Source organism: Adiantum capillus-veneris, chromosome 5 (genome assembly GCF_014529385.1).
Source record: "Adiantum capillus-veneris isolate H3 chromosome 5, ASM1452938v2, whole genome shotgun sequence".
Taxonomy (NCBI): domain Eukaryota; kingdom Viridiplantae; phylum Streptophyta; class Polypodiopsida; order Polypodiales; family Pteridaceae; genus Adiantum; species Adiantum capillus-veneris.
In genome coordinates, this window is record NC_140935.1 from 81,351,268 (window position 1) to 81,364,780 (window position 13,513).

General features: G+C 49.0%; 1 protein-coding gene across 3 annotated transcripts in view; it reads right to left on the reverse strand.

Moving 5' to 3' along the window:
* The window catches only part of LOC147457598 (FAM91 carboxy-terminus protein), an 89,257-nt gene that overhangs the window by 581 nt on the left and 75,163 nt on the right, over positions 1-13,513 (reverse strand). For all 3 annotated transcript variants that reach the window (XM_086512459.1, XM_086512458.1, XM_086512460.1), the window contains 3 exons: positions 2,129-2,189; positions 1,692-2,047; positions 34-1,588 (listed from right to left, as the gene is read on the reverse strand). In XM_086512459.1, coding sequence (XP_086368585.1) covers positions 34-1,588; positions 1,692-2,047; positions 2,129-2,189 — 1,972 coding nt within the window. The remainder of the gene's footprint in view (positions 1-33; positions 1,589-1,691; positions 2,048-2,128; positions 2,190-13,513) is intronic.

The window sequence follows — 13,513 nt, forward strand, 5'->3', positions numbered from 1 at the left end:
AAAAACAAAAGAAGATGGCTGATAAAGACATGCCTCAAAATATCTCCATCAAAGCTCATGATTTCAGACCGCCGCCTCCGCCTGTCAAAGGGTTTCCTTCCAGTTTCATTCACTGATGGTACCTCTAAAGAAGCCTCCACAAAGGGGTTCCATCTCCCACTTGTAAGACTTGAAAGCTGTGCACTGTCTTTGGGCTGGTCCCGACAATAAACAGACCTTGGAACAGGACCATTGGCTTGATAGCTGGACACAAAATCTTGTAGCTTTTGCCTAAGCTTCTGCATGGCCTCTCTCTGCCTTTGGAGGGAGGCAGGTTGAAGCAGCTCTGACTGGACAATCCTGTCACATACTAGTTGACATAATTTTACATTGAACAGGGGAATACCGAAATCCACACTCTCAGGAACCCAACACCATTGTTGTGGTTCTTCCACAGACCGGACCCTCATCATGCGAATATAGCCCATTGTCCAAAGATGCAGCTCTTCTGCCACGCTTGTCAGGGTTCCACGGAGCTCTGAGATTTCTACCCCATCAAGTTTCATTTCTGTTTCCAAAAAACCACTGGCTAAAAAACTACTATCAAGAGGTAAGGGAATGTCCTTTACAAGGGGACGCCCATTTTCATTGTCCACAAGATCATGTTTAGCAAATGGTTGTACAAGAACGGCTGAATACCTCAAAAGAGAGTTCAAACAGTGAAGCAGAATGCTACCATCAACGAGAGAGCCTTCATACTTGCCACCAATGCCCCCAACCCCACTGCCATCCCACGACCACACCAGTGCTCTTTCGCAGCTGTACAACGGTGGAGGAAGCCGGCGTAGGCGCTGACCCCTGACGAGAGCAATAGATATGGGTCCATGACCCACGACAGAATATAGCAATAGTTTCATCCATGGAGTAACAGCAGCACGTATGGGGGGAGTGAACTGAACTGGTCCAGTTCCATCTATCGAGACCACTCCAGGTGGTAGTATCAATGGGACCATGGAGACAATAACACCATAATCTCTTCGAAGTAGCCGCTGTAAGCTTGCAGGACTCAGCCCTGCTAAACTCTCACAACGAAGAACATCAACATGGTACCGACCCTTTCTAGGGCGAGCCCTTCCACGATTTGACCTGTCAGAAACAGTATTTTCTGTTTCTGTATCTCTGGAAACAGATTTGCGGGAGACCGAATGCATAGAATTGTCGCCCCTAGGATTAAAATCATCATCCAATGTATCATATTGCTTGGAGCTCTCCTGCTTCAAGGCAGATGCATACTGATCAGAGCTTCTAGGTTGCCCTTGATAATTATCTGCAAACCTCCAATCCTCTAAACCCTCAGTAGTCTTTTCTAGATGCACTAATGGGCTGCCTTCTCCATGTTCTAGTGTTTCTTCAGCACCTGCATCTCTAGAACCTGATGACCGTAGGCATTCCAAAGCATGGCGAAGGCTAAAAGCATGATTTGCGAACTCTTGAAGTTCTCCTTCAAACTTGGTTCCCTCCACCTTCTGCAGGTCATCGCACAGATCTCCAACATTTGTGTCATTCAATTTCCCTGCTTCATAGAGGGTGACAGCATGTCCTTTCATGCCTACACAACAGCTGAGAAATTCAAAATCGAACACCAAAAACAGATTTAACAGTAAGCTCTGACAAATAAACTGGCAATTTCTACAATCACAACCCATACGAACCTGGCGATAATGAACCCATCATAAGATATGAAGTTAGGTTGGCATCTACCATGAAAGCCAGCCTTACTGAACTAGACACAGACTTTGACAAATCAGCATCAGACTGGATATCCAAAGAACCTTCTAAAAATCCATTAGCATTGGGATCATCCAGTCCACTGGCTTCGCTAGAAGGAGATCCTGGTATGCTGAAGTCCTGAAGTAATGTCCCTGGGTCCATAACTTTCTTAGCCCAGCCAAGACGACATGCAAGTGACACTGCAGCTTCAAGCTGAGACAAATCAGCCTGCAAGGTAGCTGCAAGCTCTGCAATGGTTGCATGTTCACTAGATGCTACAAAAACAGAATACAGCAGCCTGCACTTCGGAAGAAATTAGTTTTTACATTGCAGTCTAAGGAGCAACTCAAGAAAGTGACACAAGTGAAAGTATTCTCACTCTTCTGTTGGATCCTCGTAGGTCTGCTCCCTGTTGGAAACGAAACCTTGAAGGTTGGACACTGCAAGAATTCCCACGTCTCTCTCTCTCTCTCTCTCTCTCTCTCTCTCTCTCTCTCTCTCTCTCTCTCTCTCTCTCTCTCTCTCTCTCCTCCTACCTTGTTTGGTATGTATGTAGATGAGGCCTCTAATTACATTACGAGACTAGGGTACAAAGGAGCACAGCTATCGATGATATTGTGCTAATTTCTGACTCCCCAAAGGGATTGCAGCTCCATTTGGATGCCTTACATGTTTAGCGAAGGATAGTGGATTGTCTGTCCACCTTGGTAAAACCAAGGTTATGGTGTTGCAATGGGTCAAGAGGCCAGCTCCCAAATTTACCTATGGGCAGGAGATTGTGGAGTATACAGATGCATATACTTATCTGGGGGTAGTTTTCAGCGGGCCAGTTTTTTTGCTGAGAAAAGCAGCAGAGACTAGATTGACCAGAGCCTATGCAGCCTTGGGCAGATTTGAGAGGATATGTTCGCAGGTTTAGTTTCAGGAACCTCGAACCAAACTTTGGCTTTTTGTAGCAGAGTTCAGATCCCACCTCCACTAGAAGCGCACTGATTGACCGTGCAATGGACCTAGGGAGGTCTAGGTATCCACGATTACAGAGGAGGGCATCCCAGCATAGACGAAGATTACAGAGGAGGATTCAGATTATTTTGGAGCGCCACACACGATGCGAAGTCAAGTTTTTGACCATGGAGGACATCAAGGAGATCCGACACCGATCGATGCTAGATATACTTTGAGCTGGAGGAATATCCCCTTCTTAGTAGCTTAAGTTTCTTACCCCTCGTTATTTTGTACCTTTGTTTTGACTAGAGAGTCTCTAGTCTTTCCCCCACATTCACTTTCGCTACAACATATTGTTTAGGATGTCAGTCTTTCTTTCAGCACACAGACTTTGTATTAGATTCATGAGTTTCTAACTTGTTGGTCTCATAGGTCATTTTGGCCTTTTGTAGACGTTAATACATCATTTCATTTCATTTCTTCCTATTATGATTGGGCACACATTGGTACGGTTGTACGCATCCATCTTGAGCAGCAATTAAGCAGATGGTTAGAGAGAGCAGGCATGCGAGCAGTGGGCCAGGCATGTTTTGGGCGGGGGTTTTCTACTCTTAATCACATTCTGATGCTTAGAGCTATTATTGAGGAGGGTAGATCACATGGGAGGAGGATTTATTGTAGCTTTGTGGATATTCGCAAAGCATTTGACACAGTGACTTGATGCACAAATTACAGGAGATGGTATTTACTATTCACAGAGTTGATTTGGGCGATTATGCACTCTACAGGTCAGTGAGAGGATAGGTTCTCACCCGGAAGGGGTAATCTGATGTTCACTCCACTATTGGGGTGAAGCGGGGATGCCCGCTATCTCCGACGCTCTTTGGCATGTATGTGGATGAGGATTCTGATTACATTGAGAGGGGAGGTGACAGCGAAGCTCAGTTGGCTGGGACGTGGATTCCGTTGTTGTTATATGTTGATGATATTGTGTGATTTCTGATTCCCCAGAGGGGTTGCATCGTCACTTAAATGCATTACATGCAAACGCCCACGATAGTGGATTGTCTGTCAACCTTGGTAAAACCAAGGTTATGGTATTTAATACCACACCGCAGTGGATAAGGAGATCAACACCCACATTTTCTTATGGCCAGGAGTTAGTGGAGTATACAGATGCATACACTTACCTTGGGATAGTCTTCAATGGGCCAGTGTTTTCATTGAGGAGAGCAGCTGAGACTAGATCGACCAGAGCTTATGCTGCCCAAGGCAGATTAGAGAGGATGTGTTTGCAGGTTCAGTTCCAGGAACCTCGAACAATGCTATGGCTCTTTGATACTTTAGTGACATTAGCTATGCTTTATGGAGTCCAGATATGGGGAGCTTCATTAGATCATCACAAATCTGGTAGCATGAGATGTATAGAGAGGCCTTTGGTTTCTATGATCTCTCGGATGACTAGAGCTACGGCTTCAGTACCACATGAGATTATCATAGCAGAACTGGCTAAATCTCCACTTGTGGTCGAGGGACTCACCAGATTGGTCTCCTTTATGTACAATTTATGGGACTTCGGTCCTACCCAGACACAAATATGCTAGCCTAGCTCTTGAGTCTTCCGGACAGCTAGCATTGAACGGGACACTACTTGTTGGTATGAACAGATGACATCATGGTTTTAGTTACAGGGCTTCAGTATGGATAGATTGCCTCCTTTCCAATACTCTTTGGATGCACCCTCTCTGTCTATTACGCGCACAAAGATCCCCAGGCTCATTTGTCGTAGGACCTCTCTCAGGTTGACACTAGGAGGACTTGGATTCAACCGACACGAGAGTTGGGCACGAAGATGGATTTTTATAGAGAGCATCTTCTCCAACTGACGAAGGACGGGTTTGTGACTAGACCTAGTTACATGGATACACATATCCTGGGCGATACGGTGCACTATTGGTTAGTGAAGCACCTCTTCACGTCAGCTTGAGGTCGAGACTGGCAGATTTAGGGGGATGCCTGCAGAGACTAGGATATGCCAGCTATGCCATTTGGAGCTTGAGACAGCTGCATTACATATGTCAATGTCCAATGTACTACGAGATACGGGGGGGGATTTCATAGTCTCTTCAAAGAGGGTTTTGGATCACTATCCACGGTCATGATATATCAGGATCAAAGATGCCTTGGGTTATTTTTACTCGAGCTACGCACACACACAGAGCCTGTTGAGGAGACCAGTAGAGAGACAGTCTTAGAGGTAAATTACAAATTTCTTCAGACCACCTACTGGGCAGACGAAGGGACAGACCACTCAGTAGAGTCCAGATATCACCCACACTAGAGGTACGTTGATCAATTGGGCTACTAAGCTAGGGAGATCCAGACGCCCACAACTGGGGGGTACCTCACAGCATCGACAGAGACTACGATAGAGAATATGGATCACTTTAGCTCAACATGCAAGATGCCCAGTACGAGTACTTACCATAGCAGACATCGGTTGTTGGGAACGAAGGCATTTATGTATGTGTCCAGTGCCTGCCCATGTGAACGGGCACTTACAGTCTCTCTCTCTCTCCCCCCCCCCCCCCCCCCCTCGTGCGCAGTCCCTGCACCCCCGCCCCTGCTCTCCCGTTGCCCCTGCACCTGCCCCCCGCTCGCGCGCTGACCCTGCACCACCGCCCTCTGCTCGCGCGTTGCCCCTGCACCCGCCCCCCGCTCTCGCGCTGCCCCCTGCACCCCCACCCTCTGCTTGCGCGCTGCACCCGCACCTGCCCCCTGCCTGCAGGGTTTTGTCTCTCTCTCTCTCTCTCTCTCTCTCTCTCTCTCTCTCTCTCTCTCTCTCTCTCTCTCTCTCTCTCTCTCTCTCTCTCTCTCGCGCGCGCGCGGAGTCTATCGCGGGGTCTCTTTCTCTCCCTATCGCGCTGTTTAATTTTTTTCACGTACTAACTTTTTAAACCCCCCACACCCCCATTTTTGAAGTCTATCGCATCTTCATTTTAAGTCTTTTTTGAGTCCTTTTAAGTCTATCGTCTTGGCTCTCTCTCTCCTACCCCACGTGCTGTTCCCCCCCCCCCCCCCCCCCCCTCTCTCTCTCTCTCTCTCTCACCCTCGCCCGCACCCTATCACGTTTTTTCCATTCTCTCTCTCTCTCTCTCTCTCTCTCTCTCTCTCTCTCTCTCTCTCTCTCTCTCTCTCTCTCTCTCTCTCTCTCTCTCTCACACACATCAGCGGTACTCTCATTGATCGAGCTATAGAGTTAGGGAGATCGAGACGACCACGACTGAGGAGGGGAGCCACGCAGCACCGGCGGAGATTGCGGCAGAGGATCCACAGGATTCTAGCACGACACCCAGAATGTCGATCGGGATAGGCTTCATGCTACTACTATATTGTATCATGGCGACACTTATCCCCACTTTGTACCTTTATGGCATGATACCATTGCTCAGCCTACCAGCCACCCATAGGAGTCGGTAGCACTCCTATCAGTTCTTTGTTTGTAGTTTTCTTGTTTGTACCCAGACTTGGTACTAGACTCATCATTGTAATCAGTTGGTCTCATAGGTCATTTTGGCCTCTTATAGACGTTAATATATCATTTCATTTCTCTCTCTCTCTCTCTCTACCCCACCCCGCCGCCCACCCCCCCTCTTGAACCCCGCCCCGCCCCCTCCCCAACTCTCTCTACCATACCCTAACCCCCCCCCCCCCCCCCCCGCCCGGGCCCCTACCGCCTCACGCTCCACCACCCGCCGCGCCCGTCGCTAATGTGGGTGCACACGCACACCTAGTGACCCCCCTTGCGGACGACCCCCCCACTCGCTCAGCTGCCGCACCCGCTGCTAAGGGGGGTGCACGCGTCATCTTACTCCCTTGCGGACGGCAATCAAGCATGAGGAAGATGAACGATAAAGCCGACCCCCCTAGAGGATGCCATTCAAAAATGCAAAGAGGAAATGACGGAGACCGTTACCAAGTTGAACCGCAATCTCTGGGGCACAATAAACATATTCGAAAGACGCGTGCTGATCCAAGAGAGCAAGATAAGCACGCTGGTAGACCGAGTGACGGCCCAAGAGGAAGAGATCGCGTCACTCAAGAAAGATCTCGCCGAAGCACGATCAAGAAACACACTGGAAGAGGGCGAACTGCAACCCTCAGTAATCGACGAAATCAACACGATCAAGGAACAAGTACGGGCCATCAAAGAGGGAGAAGAGCAGCACAAAGAAATGACGACTTCTTGGGTAGATGTTCTTACCAAAACTCAACAGAAGGCGGACGAAGCCGAGCAATGGATCAAGGTAGCCAAGAAAGGAAAAGGCAAGGAGATAACGCCCACGTCCACACCCAACAACATCATCAATCAGACACTAGAGGAGGAGCAGAGGAGAAGGGTGCGTGCTTTACATGTGAGAATTTGCAGTCTTAAAGACAAAGGCAATGTGGACGAAGAAGTAAATGAACTCACAACCTTGATGGGGATTCCTGAGCCGACGCACACAAGGGCATGGAGAGTGGGCAACATAAAGAAAAATGGAAGCAGTGGAGAAACCTCAAAAGAAAGAGCACTCATCCTCCGTTTTCCCTCCATGGAAGCAAAGAAGTCATTCCTGAAGAAAAGACCAACTCTCAAAGAGACTGGCATCTTTCTCGGGGATGATCTCACCCTCTCGCAGATTGCTCATATGCAGGAAGTAATGCCGGAGATTAGAGCGGCAAGGGGAAAAGGCAAGATCGCTTTTTACCGAGACGGGAAAGTGGTGATACTAGAGCGACGCTCCACATGACGGTGCGAGACTTATGGGACCACACTCAAAGTAGCTGCCTAGAAATGCAATGGATCTATGCGTCTTGATGTGGGGGCTTTTGAGGATAGCTTTACTGGAAGAGACATCATCTTTTACTCTGAGACACACCAGGCCCCTGGGCAATCCATGCCTCACATCAGCGGATACAGGTGGGAGACAGCCTATAGACGGGAGACACGCTCAGAGCACAGAGGGCGGGGCTCGGGAGGAGTGGCAGTGTTATTTAGAGAGGATCTACAGCCACTGATACATATAGCCCGCAGGGACGAGCAGGCTAGGTACATGTGGGTGAGACTGAAAGCAGAGACAGGCAGATACCTCTATGTAGCTATTTGCTACTTTCCCCCGAGTACATCAGTTTATGCATCACCAAGAGGACAGTCGCCTTTCTCTATTTTGGATGATGACATATGGGAGTTCTCTAGGGACGGTGACATTATCATCCTAGGGGACTTCAATGCTAGGACTGCCCATCACCATGCAGTGTTTTATGATACTTCAGAGGAGATGCTAAGAGAACTAGATGTTGAAGAGACGGGCCTTTCCAGAATATCACACGATATGGAATATACTGAGTATGGGCGACACCTGATAGACATGGGCACTGCACATGGATTGGCCATCTTGAACGGCCTACAGAGATTTCCTGCAGCGGGAGGATTTACATGCTTCCCACACAGACATGGAGCTAGCGCAGTGGACTATGTCATGGCACATCTGAATCTCATCTCCAGTATCTAGGATCTCACAGTCGGGCCCAGACCGGTCGGGGTGGCAGTGGATCATGCTCTGGTGTCAATGACCATCTCCTTCCAGTTCAGTGTAGCACACAGGCCACGAGTAGTAGCTCCTACTCGCTACACATTCACACAGGAGACGGATTCTGTATACATGGACGGAATCTACAGACGCCTATGCACTGAGGACCCGGGGCGACCTCTGGAGGAGCTAACTACTATACTGACACAGACACAACATGAGGCAGCAGCAAAAGCCTACCCACACACCCAACCTGAGCAGAGCCGTCGATCGGGGAGCATGCCTCAGGACAGCTGGTATGACCAGGAGTGCCGCCAGACTAGAGCCAGACTCTAGAGGGAGGTGCTGTTGGGGGACGTCACTCACAGACAGTCACAAATTGACTTCCGACGCTTGGTGCGGCGAAACAAGAGGGCTTTTTTGGCTCGACTCGAGCAGGATCTATATCAGCTATTCTGGAGTCAAGACTCGCGTGAGGCGTGGCGGCTCTTTCATGAGCCCCCCCCCCCCCCCCCCCGGCTATTTCCTCCACAGAGACATGGGGTCAGTACGCATCATCTTTGTACACAGTACCTGGACACCGCCCTTCCCCAACCCCCCTGATCCATGCCCACATGCATGTGGCTTTTTCACCGCTGAGATGGTGAAGAAAGCTATTGACAGGATGAAGACTGGGAGAGCATATGATCATGATGGCCTAGTCGCAGAGCATTTCATGCATGCCAAAGACCTACTAGCAGAGCTCCTAGCAGTTATGTTTAACCGGGCCATGAGTGAGGGCCTACTAGGCACTTGGAGCCTATCTACGATCGTACCTATCTTCAAATCAGGAGACCCCATGGAGCCTGGGAATTATCGCACTATTATGATTGGGCACACACTGGCACGGTTGTATGCATCCATTCTTGAGCAACAGCTGAGTAGATGGGCAGAGAGGGAAGGAATACGTGCAACTGGGCAGGCAGGATTCAAGAGAGGCTTCTCCACTCTTGACAATATCCTAACACTCAGGGCCATCATTGAGGAAGGCAAAGCTCATAGGAGACGGATTTATTGTAGCTTTGTGGACTTCCGCAAAGCTTTTAACACGGTACCCAGAGCTAGACTGATGCGCAGATTACAGGAAATGGGAGTACCCACAGAACTCATTTGGGGAATCATGGCATTGTACAAATCAGTAGTAGGGCATGTACGCACCCCGGAGGGACTTTCTACACTGGTTCACTCCACTATTGGGGTGAAGCAGGGCTGCCCGCTCTCTCCTACCCTATTCGGTATGTATGTGGATGACGTTTCTGACTACATTGACAACGATGGGGATAAAGGTGCTCAGTTGGCAGGGACATCGATTCCACTTTTGTTATATGCTGATGACATAGTGTTGATCTCCGAATCCCCAGAGGGAATGCAACGTCAATTGGATGCTTTGCACACGTTTACACACGAAAGTGGTTTGTCTGTCAACCTGGGTAAAACCAAGGTGATGGTGTTTAACACCACCCCACAGTGGATCAGGAGGTCAGCACCTACATTCACATACGGCCAGGAGACTGTGGAGTACACAGACGCTTACACTTACCTTGGAGTGGTTTTTAGCGGACCTACATTCTCACTCAGAAGAGCAGCAGAGACCAGACTTACTAGAGCCCACGCAGCATTGGGTAGATTGGAGAGGATGTGTTCGCAGGTTCAGTTTCAGGAGCCCCGGACGAAGCTCTGGCTCTTTGACACCTTGGTGGCTTCAGCACTGCTCTATGGAACAGAGATATGGGGACCTTCACTGGATCACCACGGGAGGCCGGGTCGCTCAGACGGATGGGGGAACATGGAGAAACCTCTCGTCTCTATGATCTCGCGGCTCATTAGAGCAAAGGCATCAGTACCACGTGCAATTATCCGACCAGAGCTAGCGGCCCCCCCACTTGTGGTGGAGGCGCTCACCAGATCGGTCTCCTTCATAAACCGCACATGGGAACTTCCTAGAGACAAATATGCTCGCATAGCACTTGAATCCTCTCGATAGTTAGCCCTACAAGGAGATACAACATGCTGGTATGGGGAGATGACATCATGGTTTCGGGCACATGAGTTCAGCATAGACAGGCTGCCACCATTCCATTACTCACTGGATGCACCATCTCTCACTCTTACACAGTCAGAGATCACCAAGCTCATCCGCCAAAACCTAACCCAGCTGGACACCAGGAGGACATGGATACAACCAGCACAGGAGTTGGGCACGAAGATGGCTTTCTACAGAGACCACCTTCTCCAGCTTACGGAAGATGGTTTTGTGGCGAGACCCAGATACATGGATACCCACTTGTCTCATGGGATACGATGTGCTATTGGCCAGTTACGCACATCTTCTCACCAGTTGCGGATTGAGACTGGGAGGTGCAGCGGAGTACCAGCAGAGGACAGGACATGCCCCTTATGTAACACGGAACCTGAGACAGAGCTACACTATACTGCCCCGTCTACTACGAGATACGAAGTCACTTCCATTGCTTGTTCAGAGAGGGTTTTGGACCACTCTCAAGAGTCATGGGATACAAAGATCAGAGATGTCTGGGTTTGTTCTTACTCGAGCTGCGCAGACACAGAGATAGCTTGATGAATGGCGAGGCTAGCCAGTTTCAAAGACGGATCACAGAGTTCTTCAAAGTAGACACGGGACAAATATGCTCGCATAGCACTTGAATCCTCTCGATAGTTAGCCCTACAAGGAGATACAACATGCTGGTATGGGGAGATGACATCATGGTTTCGGGCACATGAGTTCAGCATAGACAGGCTGCCACCATTCCATTACTCACTGGATGCACCATCTCTCACTCTTACACAGTCAGAGATCACCAAGCTCATCCGCCAAAACCTAACCCAGCTGGACACCAGGAGGACATGGATACAACCAGCACAGGAGTTGGGCACGAAGATGGCTTTCTACAGAGACCACCTTCTCCAGCTTACAGAAGATGGTTTTGTGGCGAGACCCAGATACATGGATACCCACTTGTCTCATGGGATACGATGTGCAATTGGCCAGTTACGCACATCTTCTCACCAGTTGCGGATTGAGACTAGGAGGTGCAGCGGAGTACCAGCAGAGGACAGGACATGCCCCTTATGTAACACGGAACCTGAGACAGAGCTAGACTATACTGCCCCGTCTACTACAAGATACGAGGTCGCTTCCACTGCCTGTTCAGAGAGGGTTTTGGACCACTCTCAAGAGTCATGGGATACAAAGATCAGAGATGTCTGGGTTTGTTCTTACTCGAGCTGCGCAGACACAGAGATAGCCTGATGAATGGCGAGGCTAGCCAGTCTCAAAGACGGATCACAGACTTCTTCAAAGTAGACACGGGACGGCCGCAAGAGCCACTCCCACAACAGAGCTCCCCCTCGTCTCACACAAGAGGCACACTGATTGACCGAGCAATTGAACTAGGGAAATCCAGGCGCCCACGACTGCGAAGAACTACACAGCATCGACGGGTTCTACGACAGAAAATTCGGAGCACGCTGGCCAGGCATGCACGACGCTCGGTCAGACTACTAACCATGGAGGAAATTGATGAGATTCGCCAACGACCGATGCTAGATCTCTTGTGATTCAGCCATCCCAACAAGCCACCCAAATTTTCCCGCTTAGTCTTATGCTTGGCTCACATCGACCAACTTAGGCCCCCATAGTAGATATCTTTGTTTTGTACTGTTATTAGGCTATTTTGTTACTCTGACTTTGTATCAGATCCACCACTTTTTAACTTTCGGGTCTCATAGGTCATTATGGCCTTTTGAAGACGTTAATATAACATTTCATTTCTCTCTCTCTCTCTCTCTCTCTCTCTCTCTCTCTCTCTCTCTCTCTCTCTCTCTCTCTCTCTCTCTCTCTCTCTCTCTCTCTCTCTCTCTCTCTCTCCGTGACGTAGATACGATGTATGTTCCTCTCACAGAGAATATCAATGACTTGCCCTAGACTTGCTCTCAAAGAGCATGTCACTGCAGGCATCATCTTGACAGGTCCCAATATCGAAGATTGCAAATGCAGGATCTCCATGAACTCCAAAACTGTTAATGCCCTGCAATCCAGAAACTCTTGGGCTGATCTGGCTCTAGTTCCTCAGAGCGCTTTTCTCCCACATAGGCTCATGCCTTCCTTTGCTCCTACTCTCTCGCTAAGAGGAAGTACACCTGCAAACAAATACTCAGAGTTCATAACATGAAAATCGTTACCTTCAAAGTCTCGATGCTCGAAACGCAACTCGGTTCTCAGAAAGAAATTCCCCGGAAGAGATCTCTACATAGAAATCCTCTCTTCCAATCCTACACACAAAAGAGGTGTGTTCTCGGGTTCCTTCTCGTAAATCAGCCCCGTCTACGACATTTGTGGGCTGAAAACAGAGAAAAACAGCAGCTTGTCGCGATGGAAACACGCTCCGTAGGCACTTCTTCGCGAGGGAACTCGCGCACTGGGTCCTCACAACATCTGGTACACTTGGGACAGCCATGGGCATCACCAGCAACGTCTTCTTGGCGGCTGAAATCTGCAGCAGCATCTTCTCCTTGCAAAAACTGGTCTTCCCTCTGGGAGAGGGCGTGTAATGCTTTATCAGGAATACCCATCACCTAGTCCTTTCCTACCTAACTTACGGTACAATCTCCTTCGCGATGCTCTATGTCACCCATCCTATGATGTATCAAAGAGGTCCGTTCCCGGATGGTCGGATACTTCTTCCCAATGCTCCCTGTCACCCATCCGATGTGACGCATCAGAAGTACCCATTCGTGGTGGCATAACAGATATTCCTGTTCGTAGTGCTCCCGTCATTACTCTGAATGATGCACTAGAAATACTTTGTACTCACATGTCTCCAGTGAGAAAAACCCTCTCACTTAGAATTCCAATAATACATTTAGACTTATTTTTTTTGGTGTTCCAAGCGAGAAAACTCTCTCACTTATAAATCCTATAATTCTTTTAGAATTATTTTCTTGGCAGATAAAGCCAATTTAGCAACAGAGTGTAGAGAGACGAAAGCACAGCTTCAGAGGGATCTTCTACTAGGGGTCATCAATCACAAATAGTCTTGGATAGCCTTCCGACGCCTAGTGCCACCGAAGAAGCGAGCATTCCTAGCTCAGATGGAGCGAGACTTACACCAATTGTTCTTGAGTAGATACTCGGGAGAGGCATGGCATTTCTTTCATGAGCACTCCCCTCCCCCAGTGATTACTTC